The sequence below is a fragment of the Dromiciops gliroides genome, chromosome 2 (genome assembly GCF_019393635.1).
Source record: "Dromiciops gliroides isolate mDroGli1 chromosome 2, mDroGli1.pri, whole genome shotgun sequence".
Taxonomy (NCBI): domain Eukaryota; kingdom Metazoa; phylum Chordata; class Mammalia; order Microbiotheria; family Microbiotheriidae; genus Dromiciops; species Dromiciops gliroides.
In genome coordinates, this window is record NC_057862.1 from 128,664,113 (window position 1) to 128,686,790 (window position 22,678).

The 22,678-nt window shown below is 39.6% G+C and overlaps 1 protein-coding gene across 2 annotated transcripts in view; it reads right to left on the reverse strand.

Annotated features, from left to right (window-relative positions):
- Positions 1-6,651, reverse strand: part of FAM174B (family with sequence similarity 174 member B) — a 38,921-nt gene extending 32,270 nt beyond the window's left edge. For both annotated transcript variants that reach the window (XM_043980166.1, XM_043980165.1), the window contains exon 1: positions 6,156-6,651. In XM_043980166.1, coding sequence (XP_043836101.1) covers positions 6,156-6,475 — 320 coding nt within the window. In that variant the 5' untranslated portion in view covers positions 6,476-6,651. The remainder of the gene's footprint in view (positions 1-6,155) is intronic.
- Between the last annotated feature and the right edge of the window lie 16,027 nt (positions 6,652-22,678).

Below are 22,678 nucleotides of genomic sequence, written 5' to 3' on the forward strand. Positions count from 1 at the left end.
AAAAATATAATACTTCATGCTGTGTCTAAGAGAAACTCAAAAGCATTATGTGATATGATGGTATAAAGGCAAAAACACATTAAAACAAAAGGCTTGGGACAAATTAAAGGGAGGATTTTCTCTTTCAACTGACAGAAGATACTAAAGTGACATTCTATGCAAACCCAAGGTTAACATATGTATAACTATAGGGCTTAAAACTGAATTCATGTTATTGACATAATGGGGGAAATCCAATATCACAGCAGACAAAGTAGAGTGAGGGTCTCAAAAGGAAGAAAAAAAACCTAGACCCTCAGGGCTCTGCAGCCTGTAGTCTAGGGAGGCAGATGTTCTGCTCCAAATTATTTTTGGGTACAGGGATACCTCAATTTAAAGGCAAGTTTTGGTTCCTTAAAAGTTGAATACAAATTAAATGTTGGTAAATCACATCATAATTTTAAATGCATTAGAAGAGAGTTTAGTATTTTTAAGTTGAGGTGAATCTGTCAAGTGAAATATCTGTAAAATAGGAGTAGAAAGCACAGAATGAGAAGCAATGGGAAATGATCTCTAAATCTTATGACTTGTAACAAAAAAAAAAAGGCATGTACTCACCTTGATTGTATCCAGTTATTTAATACCTTTACTCATAAGCATTAATAATATAGCCAGCACTTATAAAGCACTTTCAACTTTGCAAAAGTACTTTACCTATATCATCCCCACAACCACCCTGAGAAGTGGGTGCTATTATAATTCCCCACCTTGCAGATGAGAAAGATGAGAGAGATTTGCCCAGGATCACATAGTGAGAAGTGTCTGAGGCAATATTTGAACTCAAATCTTGTTGATTCCAAGTCCAGCACCTCTAGCCACTATGATACTCTAGCGCACCTTATTAAGTTTAATAAAACAAATAACACTCAATAAAGTTTCAGTTCTACAGCTATTTTTCAATCACGATGAACAAACCAAAGCAATGTTGATGTTCTCTTTTAGTCATAAAAAGTCAACAGGGCCCCTTTTCCATGCCAAAATATAAGACACAATGGGGGATTTTTTTTCCATGTATCTTGAAATACAATATAAGGCAACAACTAGTCTATTTGGAATAGGGTATTGGAGGGGGGGGGTGGTCTTTACCGCTTAGCTTCTGCTTAGTACACAGTCTGAACAGAACTCTCAGGGGTCTCAGGATGGTCTCCAACTAGGAAAAGAATCCTGGCTTGAAGTTTTGCCACTGGGAACTGTTTAGCTGACCTATATTCTCAGCCCCACCCCAACCGCAAGTACTAAGAAAACTCTTCTTTCAGATAGGAGTTTATAATGATTTTCTAGAGAAGTGGTTGAACAAGAACAAGAGTACATATTATATAGCTATTTAAGCAGAAAGTAAATGGGAGAATATGGACAAATAATTCTGAGAGTCAAGTGATGACATTTTATGCCTCAAAACCCATTTACTTCAATGTAAACAGTTGTAAAGCAAGTACTACTGGTTGTATTGATATTTAGCATTCTATTTTATAAGAGGTTGTTTTTGTTTCACTTTGGTTCCCTGGCCCTCAGGATTCTTCATTCTGTAAAAGAGAGACGTTGGGCCTCTGATGTTTCCTTCTGGCTCAGAGCATTGTCCTTCAGAAGGGAGAAACAATCACCCTCTGGGCAGCCCACTTTGCCTGGCCACTAAGAGTTTTGCCTCCACTATCCTACTTTTTCCAACCCAGGAAGGGCAGGAGGGAAGTCATTGTGCTATAGATATGTACTACCTAAGCCGAGCATTTGTAAAACCAACTTGCAATACTCTTCTCATATACAGAACCTTTGGTCAAGTCACACCAGACTTTACATGCCTTGTAGAAAAAAGTGGGAGAGCTGGTAAATTTATATTCAGAAAACAGTGGGGGCTAAAAAAGCAAGGATGGTGCAGTTCTATAATATGTTCCAGCGCTAAATTTCTAATCTACAATCTTGATGCTGGGAACAAAAGTCAAGAATTATTAGTCGGAAAGCCTCAGGAAAAGTGACTTTAAGGGGGCAGGCCCAAGAGCTACTATTTTGAGCTTTGCAGAGGCACAGCTGCCCTCTAGTTGTCCAATTCTTTTTTGGGTGAGGGGGGCGATGGGGGTGGTAAGTGACTTGCCCAGGGGTCACACAGGTAGTTAAGTGTCAAGTGGTCCCGAGGCTGGATTGAACTCAGGTCCTCTGACTCCAAGGCCTAGTGCTCTATCCACTGCGCCACCTAGCTGCCGCTGTCCAATTCTTTTGATCCCTCCTTTTTCCTTCCTCAGTTTTCAGTTACTTGGCCCTTTTTTGGATTAGATGATTCACTCAATGGAAGTACCTGCTGCTTTACAAACATTTCTATCTCCATTTTTCAATATTCATTCGATATGTATTATGTACAAGACAATGTCCTTGCAGATGTGGGAAATAAAAAGAAATAAGCCTTCAAGAAGCTTACAATTTAGTAGGGAAAATAGGAGACAAATACCTATATTACAAGACTGTATTATTGTAGGAGTAATAGACAAAAAGTGCTGTAAGTTCAGAGGAAGAGATCACAGTCCCTGGGTAAAGGAGCAAGGGGAATCATAAAAGGTTTCATGAAGGGGGTAGAATTTGGGTCATTAAAGACTTGGTCGGGGTTTCAGCAAGAACACAAAAACAAAAATGAAGCAAAATGAAAGAATAGGACATGAAATCGGAATAGTAAGGAATGAAGTTTGACTGCAGTAGTGCTTATATGAAAGGAATAGAGTGAAAACACCTAGAAAGGAGGCATTTAGGTTGTGCTAGGCAAAGGATTTTCTACCCCTACCCCAAACTTACCCCCTCCTCAAAAAAAAGAAAAAAGAAAAAAAACGACTGAGGGCAGCTAGGTGGCACAGTGGATAAAGCACTGCCCTGGATTCAGGAGTACCTGAGTTCATATGAGGCCTCAGACACTTGACACTTACTAGCTGTGTAACCCTGGGCAAGACACTTAACCCTCACTGCCCCATCCAAAAAAAAAAAACCTGCCACATTTATGCCATCTGTTCTCATTGAGCTTCATAACAATTAACCATGCAAACTATCCTTAGGGAATGCAAATCAAAAAAAAAAAATTAAACAGCCAGATAGGTGGCACAGTGGATAAAGCACTGCCCTGAAGATTCAGGAGGAACCTGAGTTCAAATCTAACAGCAGACACTTGACATTGATTAGCTGTGTGATCCTGGGCAAGCACTTAATCCTCACTGCCCCACAAAAATAAATAAAATGTTAAAAAAAATAAAAAGTAACACTTTTATAAGTATTTAAAAAATTAAAAGTAACACTTTTATAAGTATTAGATTTACTGGCTCTATGGTTCGTCTCCTCTTTGCTAACATAGGTAGCTAATTAGATTCTTCTTGCCCATAGGTATAGGATGAGAAGCTTATTCAAATAAAAATGGTCTAGAGGAGGAGGGAACACTAATCAGTTTGCCATGACAGCTGTTTCTCGGCAAAACTAATCTCTTTTTATCATTCCACTCCCAAGTAAACAAGAATCCACCCCCTTCCTATCCTGTAGAGTAAGCTGCATGACTCAAATATGCAGGGCAGTCCTTTCACATCTGGAGCCAGGCTGGTTTATATTGTATTTCCCGGTCTTGGGGCAATAACAAAGAGCATACTGGTTAAAGAGTTAAAATGTTTTCTTTAATTTTCTTTTTTAGTCTTATGGGTTTGGTTTCATGTTTTGGCCCAACCAACAATTGAAACCTCCAAGCAACTGCTTCTCTAGCCACTTAAGTTCTCCAACTGGAAAGCCAGCTTAATTCTGGGATTTATGGTTTCCCATCTCTTGTTTTTCATGGCCCCTTTATTTCTGGGACACAATGTGTTGTTTATTTTCATTTCTCCATAAGGAAAGGAAAACCCTTTACCCAAAGTTCTGCAGCAAAGAATCACAACATTTTTCATCAAGAACCCTAAACTTCCCACCCAAGGTTCTTCCCATCTGTTGATGGTGTTCATACACTTTGTGGGCTGCTAGTTTCATACATGTTTCTATGACTACAAAAGACACCAAAGTGTTTGTTTAATAGCCTGGGACGGATGTGCATGACCCAATGAAACCCTCACCCCTACAGGTTATGGGCAGCTAAATTCAGCTGAACAACAAGACACATTTGCTACACTTCAAGCAAGATCAACATCTTGCAGCCATTACCAAAATGCCACTCAGCGAATGTTGTGTGGCACACACAGATACACCGTTTCCCACAACGAATAACTCCCCCATAAGCTCTCAGACACAAACCACTCCTATCCCCATCACCACCACCACCACATATACAGCCTGAAATGTAATCAACCCATTACCTTGGCCCTAAATCCATACATTTTTTTATTGAAAATTTCCTTAGAGTGGCAACCCCCATTTCATTTAATCAACTTTTACATTGTCTCAATTTATTTATATCCCAATCAATCTACTCTGTTACCATAAATAAATTAATAGCTTATATTTACATAGCACTTTATCATCAAACGCATTTTTTCAGACATTATCTTTCTCACTGTAACAATGATGGAGCTTGATGCATTGGAAAAGGTGCGGAGTTTGGAGTCTAAGGAACCTGGGTTTCAAATCCTTAACTCTGCTGCTTCTACCTTTACCCTGGGTGTGAACCTGGGTGAGTGATTAACCTCTCTGAGGGCATCAATTTCCTCGATTGTAAAATTAGGAGGCTGGATTAGATGGCCCTTTTCTTTCTAAATCTATGGTCCAACATGACAGGCATCATGGTTGTAGTAGAGAAGGGGGCCCTGGAATCAAGAAGCCTGATTAAGTAATTTCTCTGACATATATTAGTTGTACAACCTTGAGCAAGTCACAGTTTCCTAGGCAATTCATTTTACAAATAGACTACTAATCTTCATAAGTGAAGGTGAGTTCTGTACACAGATGAAATCACAGATGAAAAAAAAACCACCCCTGTGAGATAAGTAGCACAAGTACTGTCATCCAAATTTTATAGATGAGGAAATGAGCTCAGAAAAGTTCCCAGTGTTACACAAAGCTCACATCATTGTCATCCATCTTGAGTTTCAAATACAGGTCTTCTGACAGGGGCAGTTAGGTGGTACAGTGGATAGAGCACTCACCCTGGAGTCAGGAGTTCAAATCCGGCCTCAGCACCAGCTGTGTCACCCTAGGAAGTCACTCAACTTTGGTTGGCCTCAGTTTTATCCCCAAAATGGAAGTAATAATAGCACCCACCTCCTAAGGTTGTTGCAAGAATCAAATGGGATAATAAAGTGCTATATAAGAGCTATTAGGATTATTCTAACCATAAGACCAATGCTCTTTCTATGGTTTCTTAAATCTGTATAGAGGGAGGGGGGGAAGGGGACCAGGAAGGAGAAAGGAATTATTTACACTGAGAAAATGAGCTGCCTGGCCACACAAGGAACTAATGTTAAAGCCACACTAGAACATATAAATCCCTTTCGTGGTGCTCTAACTAGTAACACCCGGCCCTGTAGCAGCACCTGTGTACTCTAGTCACAAATGCTTCGCAGAGGGGCAGAAAGTGTCTGGAAGCAAAGGCATCAGAAACCAAAGCAGGGACAATAGAAACTAAGAGGAAAAGCCTGAAAGACAGACTTTTTTGGCTGAGGAAGGGACATCAGCTGAACACTAAAATGGGGGTGGGAGGGGGCAGAAAGCAAAAGGTCACAGAATCACAGATTGCCAAAGCCTGAAGGAACCTTGGCAATCCCCGTCATTTCATACAGGAGGGAACTGAGGGCCCAAAGGGCTGAAGGTGTCCAAGGGCCATTCCTAAAGTTTCTGCCAAAATGTATCAAAATCGAGACGCCACTGCAATATAACGCCAATCCCACCCGGGAATGGGGATCCCAATTTGCTACAGTTACCCTAGAGCAAAGAGTTTAAGATTTCCTTAGGAAACCAGCATATGAGGTGATGCGTCTCAAATTAATTATGACAGCTGTTGCCCAGCTGCCGTGACCCTAGAGCATCTCCAGGATCAAGGACACCGACCCTGCTGGTGCTCTCCAAGGCCCTCTCCTAGAACACACCTCATCACTTGTCCCGAGATAAGAAGGGGCGCGGGAGGAGAGGGGAAGGGGGCTGGAGAGAGCCAGCCCGAGCATGGGCTGAGGCTAAGCTACCTGAACACCCGGAGCAGCAAGCAGGCGATGAGGAAGGAGGTGAAGGCGCACGCCACGATCACGGCCGCCTTAAGGGTGGGCAGGTCCCGGAGCAGGCTGGAGATGCGGGTCACCAAGGTTTCACTTCGGTTGGAGCTGACGCCCACCGCCTCCTCTCCTTCCAGCTGGGTGACATTCCCCGGCCCCGCCGCGGGGCTCAGCTCCTGCGGCACAGGCAGCTGCGGCTGGGGCTGCTGCTTGGGCGAAGGGATAGATACGCTAGCCCAGGCTCCGGGAGCCAGCAGGATTAAGAGCAGCACCGGGGAAGGCAGCGCTATCATGATGCTCGCGGCTGCAGCTAACCAGAACCGTGCGCTCCGCCGGGGCCGCGCTGGGCTGGGCCGGGGGAAGAGCTGCTGGGGTCGCAGGCTGGAGGAAACAAGGGGCCGGGCAGGGGGTGGGGGATTCTGCTTTGCAGGAAACGGCGGAGGCCGGAAGAGCCCGCGCAGCCGCCGCCAACACGTTGCACCGAGCCATTCGATGGGCTGCGGCCCCACGTGGGCGGGTCCGAGCAGCGAGACGAGGCGAGGGGAGGCGAGGCAGGGGCGGGGAGCTGCGCATCGGCTCCGTCCTGGTCCTCCGCCCAGGCTCCCTGCGATGCAGCGCGAGGGGGAGTGCTAGGGATGCGCTGGCTATGCGGGCACCCCCTCTGGCCACAGCTCTGCCCTGCCCGGGCTTCCAGACGCCTTTTCTTCCTCCCAGATTCCCACGGGGACCCTGGAGAAAGTTATTTGGGTCCGAGCTTGGCCAGCTCTTTCTCACGAGCCCAGAACGCTGGTAACTTAGTAACAACAATTTATAACAGTTCTGTATATTAACTTACGTCCGAGCTGAGCCACAGAGTACGACTTTAAGAGGTAAATGACCCAATTTGTCTATTTCTTCCTCTTCCCTGGAGAAAGAGAAAAAATTCAGAGGGAATTAAAAAAAAAATGTGAAGAACGAGTGAACCAAACTCATTTATATTTTTCTTGGGTCTTCTCAAAGAAATGGCGGTGCTACTAATTACGAACCCCTACAGCGACCCACACAAATAAATCACCTCTACTGGAAGAACAAATCATAGCTTGAACCTTTAACTGACAGCAGCCTTATTTTTTTTTTTTTGGTGAGGCAATTGGGGTTAAGTGACTTGCCCAGGGTCACACAGCTAGTAAGTGTCAAGTGTCTGAGGCTGGATTTGAACTCAGGTCCTCCTGACTCCAGGGCCGGTGCTCTATCCACTGCAACATCTAGCTGCCCCAGCAGCCTTATCTTTTAAAGGATGTCTTTATTTTGTACTAATATTTATTGTTAATCAAATAATATATATAGGAAAAAAAAGCAGAGTGGATAGAGTGCACTGTCTGGAATCAGGCAGACTTACGTTCAAGTCCAGTCTCTGATACTAATAATGCGGCCCTAACTTCCATGGTGACCTGCAGGCCAACGCATGTTAGTCACAGAGGGGTTGAGATTTGAGAATTGATAGAATTTCCCACATTGGGAATCCCCAGCTGCTGAAATTGCAACTCCTTGCTGACTGTGTATGTGGGAAAAGCCATCTATCTTTCCCTCAAAAAACTTTTATAATTTTCATTACCATATTTGGCTGGGCTGTTTTCTCAGGCATATCCATTTTAAGGGTCTGACATTTCAGAACTTCTTGCTACCACCTAATGGAATAAAACAATATGGTTCTTGAGTGCTGCATTACCGTTATAACTTACACTTTGTGGACACACAACCCAGCAATTAACTTCCTTTGGATAAGGCAGAGATTTGCAATACTATTTTACAAGTGTGCAAACTGAGACAAGAGATTAGTTATGCTACCCTAGGTTATTTTATAAGGCAGCAGCAGAACAAGAATGAAATTGGACTTAACTCCCTCTCACAGCCAAACTTCTGGAAAAGCTTGTCAACACTTGTTGCCACCATTTTCTCTGTCAGACACACACATACCACTTCCCACACACACACCTCCTTATTCAACCTTTTGCAATCTGGCTTCCTAACACGTTTATCAGACTGAATGGTCTCAGGTACTTAATCCAATGGTCTTTTCTTTGTTCTCATTCTACTCCACCTCTACACAGCTTTTGACACTGTTAAACATCCCCTCCTCCTTGACACTCTCTTTTCCTTTGCCTTCTATAACATTGATCTCTCTTGGTTCAATGCAATTCAACAAGCATTTAGTAAGTAAGACTAGGATAAGGAATATCACTTTTGTAGCTGTATGGAGGATGTAATGGAGAAGGGAAGAAACTAGATCAGGAGTTCCTTAACCTTTGGCACACTAGTGAAACCTATAGACCACTTCTCAATGTTTCTAAATGCATAAAATAAAGTGCATATGATTACAAAGGAAACTAATGATATTGAAATACAGTTATCAAAACCTAAAACAAACAAATAAAACCAAAAAAACCTCAGATCCCAGATTTAAAACCTCTGAACCAGAAGGAAGGAGTCAGACTATTGAATTATAGTGGAAAGAGGTTGCAGAGAGTCTTGCAAATGTGAGATATGTTTCTAAGGTCTATCAACAAGAATTAGAAAGAAAGAATTAGGTTGGGGGGAGAGGATAAGGGAAAGTGAAAAATTAAGGGTTGTGAATTTATATCTCTAGGTTTATGGTTGTGCAACGTTCCATCATTTTCATTTTCTCCAACTCCAACTTATTTAGCCACTTTTGCTCTACCTTGTATACAAGAATATCATGAAAGGCTTTGTCAAATGCCTCATTGAAATCCAGGTGTTCTATATCTTTGAAATTCCCTTGATGAACCTACAAATCTATTAACCCTGTCAAACGATGAAATGAGGTTAGTCTGGCATGACCTGCTCCTGATGAACAAATTCTCTGAGTAACCCGGTTTGTTTTATAAACATCTGACAGCTGCCTCCAAGGGACCTAAAAAAAGTTTTGCCTAGGAATCCTTTTTCTGGAAAAAAGCTACCACAATGTATATGTTCCCCTCCCCCCAAAATAGAGTTTCACATAATTTTGTTCAAGCAAGGGCTGTGTTCAAAAGGAGTTTTTCAAATCAAATCAACAAATATTTATTGAGCATGAGGATTCACCTTCCTGCTGGACAGACAATATGGAAAAGACTCAAATAAACCTTCAAAAAAACAATAGAAAAGCAGTCATAAAGCAGTATGTGTTTAATTGCCTCCAATGAATTATGCAAACAATAATTGCTCTAGAAGTTAGAAGAAGCTAGATCAGGATGGTACAAAGAGGAAAGGAGAGCCAAGTTAGTACTAGCATTGTATAGTTAAATTAAGGATTATATGCACTTTTATTGTATCTGCAGGACCATCACCCTAAACCCCAGGTCTGACAATGTTATCCTGAGAGTTCTACATGTAGCAGGTATGAGCAGATATGATTCATGACACAATAATTCAATCAATTTTAAGGAGAATTTTCCCATTCAATTGATAGAAGAAAAGCCTTATAATAAATGCTCATTAAAACAGTATGAGCAGTGGCTCCTGAGAAAGTGAGTCAGCCACAAGGAAGACAGATGGGCCTTACAGGTTATGGTAGCTAGAAGAAAAAGTGACAGAGACAACAAAGGCCAAGGTGTTCATGATAGCTGTGTGATTAACCTAGTAAATACAAGGAGCTGCAAAAGCTACAAAAACCTGGTGGTATTGCCTGGTGGGTGGAAAAGACAGGACCAAGAAGTGAGAGAGAGAGAGAGAGAGAGAGAGAGAAAGAGCATGTAAACCAGGCATATCAATGCTAGAGTGAGAAAGTGAGCTACTGACTGGAGAGACATTTATTTTGCCATCCACCAATCTGTTCATTTCATTAATTAACTTCTTATAATAATTTTTATTTTGTGGGCACTGAGATTCAGCCATTTGAAGACGGATGGAGAGAATGGCACTCAGCAGAATATAAGCTACAACTGTTTTCTTGCTATTTGAGATAAAAGATTAGTCATTTCTCTATCTTTACTGCATTTTAATAATGCTATGTAAAAAATAAATAAAAATTTTTACAATTAAAAAAAATAATGCTATGTTCCATGCTTTCTAAGCTTAATGCTTAGAGGAAAATTAAATACTCTTAGGAGAACTAGAAAGGAATTAGATAGAGGTTTTCCCATAGAGACTACTGAATGGGAGCAAAATAAACCATAAAGTTATTATTGAAAAGACTTCAAGAATAAATACTGTCCAAGTGAGCCCAGAGCTATAATAATGGGCCATGGGTTACATGTAATAGTATTGATTGGAGAAGGATAAGAACAGTAGAGGTCAGATTCATCATTAACATTCCTTCCTACAGCAATCCTTATAGCCTTTAAAATAATCCCTTAGCCTGTTTCTTTAAAAAAAAAAAAATACATACTGAGAATAACACAGGGGCAGCTAGGTGGCACAGTGGATAGAGCACCAGCCCTGGAGTCAGGAGTACCTGAGTTCAAATCCGGCCTCAGACACTTAACACTTACTAGCTGTGTGACCCTGGGCAAGTCACTTAACCCCAATTGCCTCACTAAAAAAAAAAAAAGAGAGAGAATAACGCAGCATTCAATGAGTACTTTCAAAGTTCTATTGACTTCACCCCCCCAAAAAAAAATTATTGCCAGTTATTGTAAATAAATTAATAATGCACCGAAGTCAGTTTTTTCCAAAACTCAGACTATAAAGGTCCCATCTTGTATTATAAAATCTCTCCATAATGTAATTATAGGAGAAAGTAACTTTTTTTAGAACTGAGTTCATTCATAAGGATCAGATCCCCATTCTCAACTTGTTCCCTTTGTCAGAGCTACATTGGTTCTGATGGATAGCCTGATGCCACTAATTTTACTTTCCAATGGGAAATGAAAGTTTTCTCATCTGATATTCATACCTAATTTTATAAATTATTCATCATTTTTGCATGGAAGTAAAATAGCCCCAAGTAATAATATTTCAAAGAAATTTTTATACAGTATTCATAAAAGAATCATGTGCTAGTTGCCAGACAGTTTGTACAAGTCCTGAAGCTAAAATACACCAAGCACTGTCTCTATTTTTTAGGAGGAAAAAGATTGTCAAAGCTCTGTGTCTGTTCATTCTTGATAGGTACAAAAGATTTATGTTTTATTTGAAATTAATATGGGCTTTACCTGGCCAGTAGCCTTTATATACATAGAACTAAAAATAATTATATATATGTATATATATATATATAACTTACTGAATCATTTTTTCTAACCTTACCTTGTCAGATACATGAACATGTAATTTCTACATCAGAAGACACCCATAAGAATGCGGAAGAAGAGAAGGAAGGAAAGAAGGAAGGAAGGAGAGAGGGAGGGAGGGAGGCCAGCAAATCTTTGATAATATTGTCAGGTGTGATTATGACAGATGGGACCAAACTGAAAAATATTACCATTAGATTAAAAAAAAAGAAAAGGTCTACTTGTCATTCTGTTTCTGTCAATATCATACACTTTTTATAAGAAGTGATTTTACATATTTCATTCTCTGAGTTAATCAGTTCAGTTTCCTGCTTTCCAAAATGACATTTGGGTCTATTCTTTATGGTAATAAGCATCACTATCAATACCAAGTGAAAGGACTATTAACTTCAAATTGTAGCTAATGAAAAGCAATGATTCGTCCATATATTCAGATCAGGCTAAGTTAACAGCACTATATTCAAGGTTTTTTTACATTTATCATTTCATCAATTTTTATATAGTCTGGTTGGTATATAAGAATTTTCCCCCAAACCAGTGGAAATGACAGGGTTTTGCCAAGTAAAGAACTATTTCAGTCTACTTCTCTAGCATCCCCTCAGAGGGACAAAGACAGTAATGAAATAATACCAGATTTAACAAACCAATCAAGCAGCATGTAAAAGTGCCACCCACTTATTAAAAAAAAAAATCAAAAGGAGTCATTTAACGGTATTGAAATGAATAATGCAGACATGGAAAGATCCACAAAACCTTTGAATGGGAAGAGTGTTCCATCCGTCTCTAGCTACTTATTCATTTAAACATGTGCCTGGTCTGTGTTAAAGTCTCCATGGATTTCTGGGGAACAAAGACTAGCTGATCAAGTCCATACAGTGCTACCAACTTTCCCTTTTATATAGGGAGCCATCTTTGGCCTGTGGTTTATAAATGGTGATTATGGAGCTAGATCCAGCTGATGCCATGAAAGCTTGTCAGTTGCTGCCTCCTTATCCTATCACTAGGAAGCATGAGGTAGTGCATAGAGCACTATATTGAAGTCAGAAAGACCCGAATTCCAATCCTGATTCAGACAATTATTCACTATTTAACTCTGGGCAAGTTATTGAGCCTCTCAGCCTCAGTTTCCTCAACTGTAAAATGGGGATAATAATAGCACCACCATTACAGTGTGATTTTGAGGAGCAAATGAGATAATGTAAGTAAAGTGCTTTACAAAGCTTAAATCACTATGTATGTGTCAGATATTATTAACACCATTATTATTAGATTTAGGGCCAATCAAAAGGGCCTCTTTCCAACAGACCTATTCCAAATGACTACCAACTATTAGCATCATTCCTTTGAATTAAAGCATTGTTTCCATAAACTCTCTTAAAATGCAAGTAGGAATTATGTAAATGGAATGCATTAACCTATGATCCCATTTTTCTTTAAGGAGTCCTCATCTCACTGGTATGAATAATTCTTCCACCACTTCAGGTCATCTCAATTCCTCCATGTCTTAACAAGAGTTTTCATAAGCTTCTATAGCCAAAAAAAAAAACCTTTTTAAAAAAATCAATACCTTGGTGGCAGCTAGTTGGTACAGTGGATAAAGCACCAGCCCTGGATTCGGGAGAACCTGAGTTCAAATCGAGCCTCAGACACTTGACACTTACTAGCTGTGTGACCCTGGGCAAGTCACTTAACCCTCATTGCCCTGCAAAAAACAGAAAAAAAAAAAAACATCAAAAAACAAAATAAAAATCACTGCCTAGGAACCAAGCTCTGATGATAATCCTCTGGAAACTTAGCTAGATTGGTCCTGGGTTCCTGGGCTTGTACTTGAAGTTTTTTTAGAGCTTATGTTATGCTCATATAGCCTTTTGAAACTCATTTGTCTTGCCCTCTCCCTACCCTAATCCTCCCCACACACACATACAACACTCCATACACTATGATGAGGCAAGTGGTAGAAAACTGTAGTTAAGCATTATTACATTATAATTAATTAATTTGTTAATTATCAATAAGGGAGGGGCAGCTAGGTGGCACAGTGGATAGAGCACCAGCCCTGGAGTCAGGAGTACCTGAGTTCAAATCTGGCCTCAGACACTTAACACTTACTAGCTATGTGACCCTGGGCAAGTCACTTAACCCCAATTGCCTCACTAAAAAAAAAAAATTATCAATAAGGAGCAACATCCTGAAAGAAAAGAACATAGGACAAGTAACTTTTGACAGACTGCAGGATGTTAAGAAATGTTTATATTTTAGGATGCTTTTAAAAGACAGAGGCATAGATATCTTATATTAGTGTGAGAAGTTAAGCAACCATAGGGACAATTATGAACATACTCAGCACCTGGGAGGTAGAGTTGCCAAGAGTGAGTTTGTCTGTTTTTGAAAGCTCCCCTTTAAGAGACCTCAGGTTCCTTAAGAACCTCCTGGCTTGGGGCAGCTAGGTAGCACAGCAGATAAAGCACTCAAATCCAGCCTCAGACACTTGACACTTACTAGCTGTGTGACCCTGGGCAAGTCACTTAACCCTCATTGCCCTAAAAGAAGAAGAAGGAGAAGGAAGAGGACCTCCTGGCTTTACCTAGGCTTTCACAACAACTACATTGGTATCATTCTACTCCCAATAAAACGTCCTATTTCCTTTTGTGAAGTTAAGACACAGAATTAGTTTAAGGGGGTATAAATCTAGTCCATGTTACTTCTTGTTTACAACATAACTATTAATGATAGCCATGCAAGGTTATGGGTAGACAAGGGACATGTGAAAAGAGCTGATGTTTACAAGCTTCCCTTCACTTTCATGGTACCTCAGCTGAGATCTAAGTAGCATGAATTGATCTGCTCTTCAATCCTATTGATTTTCCACAAAGCACATTTTGAGGTTGCTACAGTGTATTTTTTTTTAATTTTTGCAAGGCAGTGGGGGTTAAGTGATTTGCCCAGGGTTACACAGGTAGTAAGTGTCAAGTGTCTGAGGCCGGATTTGAACTCAGGTCATCTTGAATCCAGGGCCGGTACTTTATCCACTGTGCCACCTCGCTGGCCCCCTGCTACAGTGTATTATAAAGAAAACTAGGGTTTTTTGGGGTTTTTTTGGTGAGGCAACTGGGGTTAAGTGACTTGCCCAGTGTCACATAGCTAGTAAGTGTTAAGTGTCTGAGGTTGGATTTGAACTCAGGTCCTTCTGAATCCAGGGCCGGTGCTCTATCCACTGTGCCACCTAACTGCCCCCCTAGATTTTTGAGTCTAAAAACCAAAGAATGTGGTTTTTAGTCACCTTCCTGCTATTTACCATCAAATAATCTGGGAAATTCTATGTAAAGCTTTGGTTTACTAATCTGCAAAATAAGAGACTTGCTCTAAATGAACTCTAGGGTTTCTTCCAGTTCTAAATCCTGTGAATCATATACGGCTTCATATGTTGACTCTGTAACACAACACAAGTGCCTCCTTCTACGTGAAGCCTTTTCTGATCCTCACCAGCAGCTAGTATCACCCCCCCCAAAAAAAAGGGATAGTTCCTGCCCTCAAGAAGTTTACATCTAATAAGAAAGACAAGCTACATAGGGATTGGTGATCAGGAAAGGGCATTTTGATCTGGGAATTCATACGGATTATAAATGGAACAATAAGTCAGTCAATTGGCATGACCTTTCCAGAACCAAAGGGAGGGTTGATTTTATTATAGTTCCCAGAGTGAAGGGAAAGGGAGGGGAAAGCACATGGGCATGGCAAATGAGAAAATGGCTGGAATTAAAGAGCAAAGTCAAAACTATCTAATGAGGTTTTACCTTTCAGAACATCTGGACCACAGAAAAAAGTTGAGAGCTATTAAGGGAAGATTAGTGGAAGCAAAAACAGAAACAATATGGTGACCAAAATACGTTATAAATCATCTGAACAGACAGAGGAAATAGAGGAGATGTTTGGGAAACAGGTTACGAGCCTGACTCAGAGGTGAGTAATGGCCTCTGGGATAGGAGAGATGTCTTGAAGCCCTCCTCTCTGCAAGCTAGGCTAGTTTTTCTTTAAAAGGTATTGGAACCATTTTAATTAGCTCAGGGCACTGACAGCGCAGGCTTTTGATCAAACTTTCGGATGGTCTAGGTTAGGAAGGCAGGCCAGCAGGCAGGCCAGGACATGAGGAATCAGCAACTTCTCGCTTAGTTTTCTGATTGATGGACCTTCGTGGATAACACAGAAGCAGAAAAACTGCCCAAATGAGTCAGTGGTATATATCTTTGCTAAATATCCTTTCCCAACTATGTGTAAGTACTCTTCCATTTGGTAACTAATCAAGTGTTCTACAAGTGTCTCATTTGATTCTAATGTTGAATTTGAGCTACCAAACCAGCCTGAATCAGGTCTGCCCTATTATAGTATGTCACAGAGGCAAATAATAGGTGCTGAAGGGATTTAAATTAACTGTACATTTTTCTGATCAAATAAGAGCAGCTAATAATTTCTTGACTTTCATTAGTGTTGACAACCTTCAAGAGGTGGAAAAACCCATGAGGGAAACATCCTTACTGGATCTAATTCTCACCAACAAAGAAAAACTGGTTGGTGTTATAGAAATCATGGGCACCTCTGAGGAAAGTGACCGCTTTACGTTTGAATTTATGATGGAGAAAGATGGAAAGTCAGAAATATTCTAACATGCACCTTTGATTTGCAGAGAATAGACCTTAAAAGGTTAAGAGAAAGGAAAGATACAATTCCATGGGTTAAAATTATACAGAGAAAAGCAACAAAAGAGGAATAGGAAACTCTCAAGAATAAAATTCAGTAGACACAAGGAAAAATAGTTTCAATGGAGGATAAAGGAGACTTGTCAAATGAGAGTTGAATGGTAAATTTGTCAACTAACCTATTTTTAAAGACATCAAAAGATAGAATCTATGGAGGGTGACAGTGGATGGATGCAAAAACATGCACAATCTTGTAATACAGTTTGAGGAGTGGAAACATTCAGAATGAACTGAGACTGATGAAGAAAGTTGGTCACAAAAAAGAATTTTTTAAAGGTATATTGGTGAGAAAGTATAAAAAAGGGTTATGACTGACATTCAGGATGTATGAAACTATAATGGATGACTGTATGAAAATAAAGCTACAAAAAAAGGGGGCGCAGCTAGGTGGCTCGGTGGATAGAGCACCAGCCCAGGATTCAGGAGTACCTGAGTTCAAATCTGGCCTCAGACACTTAACACTTACTGGCTGTGTGACCTTGGGCAAGTCACTTAACCCCAATTGTCTCACTAAAAAAAATTAAAATAAAATAAAGCTACCCAACTCTTGTTTCTCTTCTGTGGTTTCTTTTTCTGCCAAGGAGAATGATCATTGGACTTGAAAGGTCAGAAGAAATAATGGCTAATAGAAAGTTGATACCCAAGAAAAGTAGAGAGATAATAGGAGAGTATGTGGCCTCCTTAATCAGTTCATCACTAGTATACTCAAACCAAACACTAGCTAGGGATCTTTGAAAGATCATGTAGAATGAAAGAGTTACAGGAAAATGGGAGAAATATAAATGTCATACTGATTTTTTAAAGGTGACAGGAGGAAGAAGAATGGAATATACAAACTATAGGCCAATTAACTTGGCTTTAATTCCTGGAAGAATCCTAAAATGTGAATGAATGAATGAATGAATGAGGAATAGACAACTGGTTCAATGGTAGAATTAGGGGTGTGCTAGAGTCAATTCAAACTGGCTCTTGAGCCCGTTGTTAAATTATTAGTGTGTGTCTTTCACTTCAGAAATTGTTAAATGCTACAAATCAGGACTTTAAATTATTGTTTTGTTGATTTCTAGACTTAAAAATGTGATATAGAAAACATTAATGATGTAGATTAAACATAAAGGTATATCAAGTACACATTTCCCACACACAGAGAATCATTTATTAAATACTAACCAGCACATGCTACTGTAGGACCCAAAGAATATCATTAATAACTCAGTATCAATTTGGGTGTAGGTTTGGATTGCTGGGTTACAGGGATCTGTTTCAAGCTCTGTTCTCTTTGATATATTTTAAAGATGACTTAGATAAAGGTTTGCATATGATGCCAGCTTGGGAGGAATAGATGAAACACTACAGAGTAAAGTCAGAATTTTCAAAAGGATTTCAATAGGCTAGAACATTGGACCAAATTAAATAAGATAAAATATAAGGATTTGGGTTCAAAAAAGCCTATTTCAAAAGTATATCAGGCTGTAGAAATATGTTTAATGTGATTGTACATATGTAACCTATATCAGATTACTTGCTGTCTTTGGGAGGGGAGAGGGAGGGGAGGGAGGGAGAAAGATTTGAAACTAGAAATATTATAAAAACAAATGTTGAAAACTATCTCTACATGTAACTGGAAAACAATAACATACTTTTATGAAAAAAAAAGTATATTAGGGGCTAGATGATAGCAATTAATCTTTTTGTCTGTTTCTTTTGGTTTTTGGTTTTTTTAGTGAGGCAATTGGGGTTAAGTGATTTGCCCAGGGTCACACAGCTAGTAAGTGTTAAGTGTCTGAAGTCGGATTTGAACTCAGGTCCTCCTGAATCCAGGGCCAGTGCTCTATCCACTGCACCACCTAGCTGCCCCAATCTTTTTTTTTTTTTTTTAATCTAGGAATTTTAAAGAACTGCAAACCCAACATGTCAGGAGAATCACAGAGCTCTAGATCAGGGAGGTGATCATTCAGCTGTTCTCTCTGGTTGTCTCACCACATTGTATTCCTTCTGGGTACCACACTTAAAAGACATTGATAAGACTAGAGTATCAAGATGAGTATTATCAGTATGGTGGAAGGCCTCAAAGCGATTCCATAATTGGAAAGATAGGTAAAAGGAGTTTGGGATATTTAACATTGAGAAGATAAGACACTGGAGAAACATGAATAATTTCTAGAATTTACATAGTACTTTACATACATTAACTCATTATTTTCAAGAATTTGAAGGGCTATCAGTTGGACTAGAGATTAGACTTCTTCCTCTTAGTCCTAAATAGAAAAGCTAGGAAAGAATGGCTGAAAAAATGGTTGATGCAAAGAAGCATCCTAAGACTTGAGGCAAGAAAAAACTTCCTGATAATTATTCACAAGTGTACTGGAGCCATCTTGTGTAGCTTATGAGGGCCTGTTGTTAAATTTTCAATGTGAAAATGGATACCTTGGAAATTGGTGAGCATTACAAATCAAAGACTGATTTATTCTTTTATTGATTTGTCTGGGCTTAAGAAAGTGATTCAAAAAATGTTAATAATGCAGATTAAATTTTAAAGTGTATCATGGGTACTTTTTTTTTCCAGAAAGCCCATTGTTAAACATTTACTAGTGCATCCCTGATTATGGTTATTTAAAAGACAGTGAGTTCCTCATCGATGAATACTTTCAAAGACTGGATAACTATCTATTGGTTGTATTATAGAGGGCACCCTTATTCAGGTATAGTTTTGGCTACTTGACCTCTAAAGGCTCTTCCACCTCCTTTTGGTTCTGTGATTCTTGTTTAATCATAGTAGCCCTCCCTTCCCTGGAACCTCATCTCTGCTCCAAGGTTACTGAGAAGATGTAGGAGATACAGTTAAGTGAATTCAGATCCAATAAGTAGTCTTTACCAGATGCCAACTTGGAAAGGAAGTCACTAATGAAGCACTTCAGTAATCTGTCCTTGGCCCCGTATTGTTTAATATTTTTATTAGAAACTTAGTTGAAGACTTAAATGGGATGATTATCAAATTTGCAGATGACGTGAAATTGAGTAAGCCAGATAAAATGCATAAAACAGAACTGAGAGTCAAAAAGATATTGCCAGATGAACTGAATCTAATAAGGTAATATCAAACAGAGAGATGTATAAAACCCAACATAAGTTTAAAAATAACTATACATGCAAGGGGCAGCTAGGAGGCAGAGTGGACAGAGCACTGGCCCTAGAGTCAGGAGGGCCTGAGTTCAAATCCAGCCTCAGACATTTGACACTTACTAGCTGTGTGACCCTGGGCAAGTCACTTAACCCCAATTGCCTCACACATACACACACACGCACACACACACACAATGTTAAAAAAACTATACATGCAAAACAAAAAAAAATAACTATACATGTACAAGATGGAGGAGATTTGTTGAGACAACAAAGTAGGTTGAGTTTACTAAGGTAGAGAGAGTAAAGAGAGGAAAAAAGAATAACCAATAATATCTCTGAGGAATGCCAATATTTAGGGTAAGAATCATTGAAGAAAATAGAAAAGGAATTAGCAGGGAGGTAGGTGAGTCAGGAAGTTCTCACAGAGGTGAAAATGAACTGGTAAGCAGTGTCAATTAAAGCAGAAAAAGTTGAAAAGAGACTACAAGGGGGGAAAAGCCACTGGATTTAGGGATTAGGTCATTGGTCCCCTTCACAGAGTAGTTTCAAGTGAATTCATGGAGGCAGAAACCAGGTGGTAAATGAATGAGGAATAAATGAGTTAATAAATTGAAATAGCAAGTATAGACAATTATTTAACAAACTTGCAATAAATTAATAGAGAGAAAGATTATGGTAAGCTAAGTTGTCAGCAAGGGCCAGAGAAGGGTTATTTTAAAACAGGGGTGACCTAAGCATGTTTGTAAGTAGAAAAGAAACCCACAGAAGAGAGAGGGATGGAAGATATAAAGGAGAGGGGCAATAACTGATGAAGCAGGATCTTTGAAGAGGCAGGAATAGGAAAGGATCAAGAACACAAGTGGAGAGATTGACCTTAGAATAAAGGACAGATAGGCACTCCACTTAGCCTTTGTCAGGGGAATATTCATTTTTATCAATTTTTACATTACAAGTGATATCTTATATCTCCAGCACTTACCACATTAAGATTTAGTATTTATTTATTGATTAGTTGATGGGAACAGTATTATTTTATCTTCAAGATTTACTAATAACCAGTAAGATACCTGCTATGGGCCACTATCAAACTATAACTTTTATAGTATATGTTTAAAAAGAGAAATAGGGTAGTAGAGTGGACAGCAGAACAGTCTTAGAGTCAAGAGGACCTGGATATGAGTCCTACCTATGACACTTATTACCTATATTATCTTAGACAAGTCTCTCAATTTTTTTCAAATCCCAGGCAATCTAATAAATTTCAGGATAGTTGCCATTGTCTATGCTAGAAGGACTTTACACATTGGGAGTTCCCCATGGTCCTGAAGTGACAGGGCTAGATCTCTAATCAATGACAACAAATTGCTAAAATAATGTAAAATAAAATTTTGACTGAGGAACAATAGAGTGTATGCACACACAACTTTTCATTTTAAAGTCAACCAACCAACCATTTAAATAGGCAAACGTGTCCTAATGACAGCCCCAGCCCATAGTGAAATAAAAATCATAAATGGTTTAAGAATAGACGTTACCAAAGACACAATCTACTAATCCACTAATTACTCAAGAATGCTAGCAAGGTAAGAGATTGTCACCCATAAAGTGTTTGCTGTTTGGCCATAAAAATAGTTCATCAACATTAAGTATAAATACTTTTGGGAAGTGACTTCACAGCTCCCTCTTATCAGGAAGTTGCATATTTTCTACTGTATTTGGGTGAAAGTATGTTTGCAGCAACCAGCTAGTAATAAAAAACATCTTTGAAAGCTATTTTGAACTTTCTGTATAACGCATTTAGGGATTTTTCTCACGGCTGATTGCCATTATTTCAAATAGTATTTGCATAACTTGGACAGATTTCCCATTCTGCTTGGAACTGTATGATTTCACAGTGCCCTTTGGTGACATCATGTTTAAGAGAATTACAATAAATAAAAGGCACCCTGGGTTTACTAGCTTTTCAAATATAATATCAACACATGTATATAAATAAACGTTATATAATATAAACATCTAATAAGACTGTAAACTGTTGAAAAGAGATTTCAGCTACAGAAATATACCTTGGTCCAAATACATTTTTCAGTGCTTAAAGCTGTTACTCTATGACTTCCTCCTCTCCCAAGTCATCCTAATTTGGGAACCTGTTTTGAACATGAATAACTAGAATAATTTTGAAAGTCAAATTGACAAAATTTAGATCTAGAAAGCACTTTGGAGATCCTAGTCCAGCACCCTTATTCTACACATAGAGTTGTGAGGGACTATTCCCCACATATAACATGGGGTATCATAAATGAAGTACGGCTTAAAGGGAAACAGAATTGACATCTCTAGCTCTTCTGTTCCCCACCCCCAACCATTTCATTGAGAAAACTCATTCGTTTTTCAAATGAAACACTCCAAAGGAGATTTTAATTTCTCTCAGAAGGGGAAACAGGAGGCTGAAGCCAGAGCCCTCCCTGCTCTCCTCCGAAAGAGGGTAGTAGGCTAAAATTATATCTATCATTTGCTCTCTTCATTATTGTTTGCCTAGGAGATGAAGTTTTCCGGTTCCATCTAACTTCTGATCACTATTTCATTATTGGCAAATTGGAGTAGGACCCCAAGCTCTGTATCCAAGGCTTTTCCTCTTTCCCACCAAAGACCAGTTCCAAGATGAATACACATAGCATATAGCAATTGTCAAAGAAAAGCATTTATCCAAATCGGTAGTAAAACAGAAATCAGAGAAAGTATACACATGATACTATATGACAGACAGAGTGAAGGACCTCTCCCATTGAGAGTGAGGTAATTCTGCTCAACAAGATAGAGTCCTGGATCTCTCCCAAGGAGAAAAGAAGTCTCTAGTGTATCAAACTACACAGTGGGGTGGGGGGCAGGAAGGGGGTGGAACATGATAAGACAATGGAGACTGCCAGCTCCTCTCATGTCAGCTTCTTCCCAGAATCTTTTCCTTCAGCAGCCTGAAATGGGGTTGGCACCTTCTATGTTCTCTCTCAAAGATGGAAGCCAGATGTGCCTGAGGCACCTTCAGAGCCCAAAGATACTTCAAGAAACCTGGAAACCCTCAAAGCTGAAAGAGAAACTGACTGTCCTCTCTCAAGCACTCACCAACTCTGCCCTGACCCTCATGCAGGACCATATATTGATCTCCTACATAGAAGGAGGAATCCCATACCAATGAACTTTGGCACTGGGGTTACACAAATCAAGAAGCTGAGACCCTGAGAAGAATTAGACTGAAGTCACACATCTAGCTTCCAGTAGATCCAGGGCTAAGGACCTAATCTTCTGAGTCCTGGTCCTACTACTCATCTTACCACACTATCCAGCAGCTTTACAAACCAGAACATACTGTGATACAGATTCAGTCCTTGGCAAAGCAATGTACTTACTA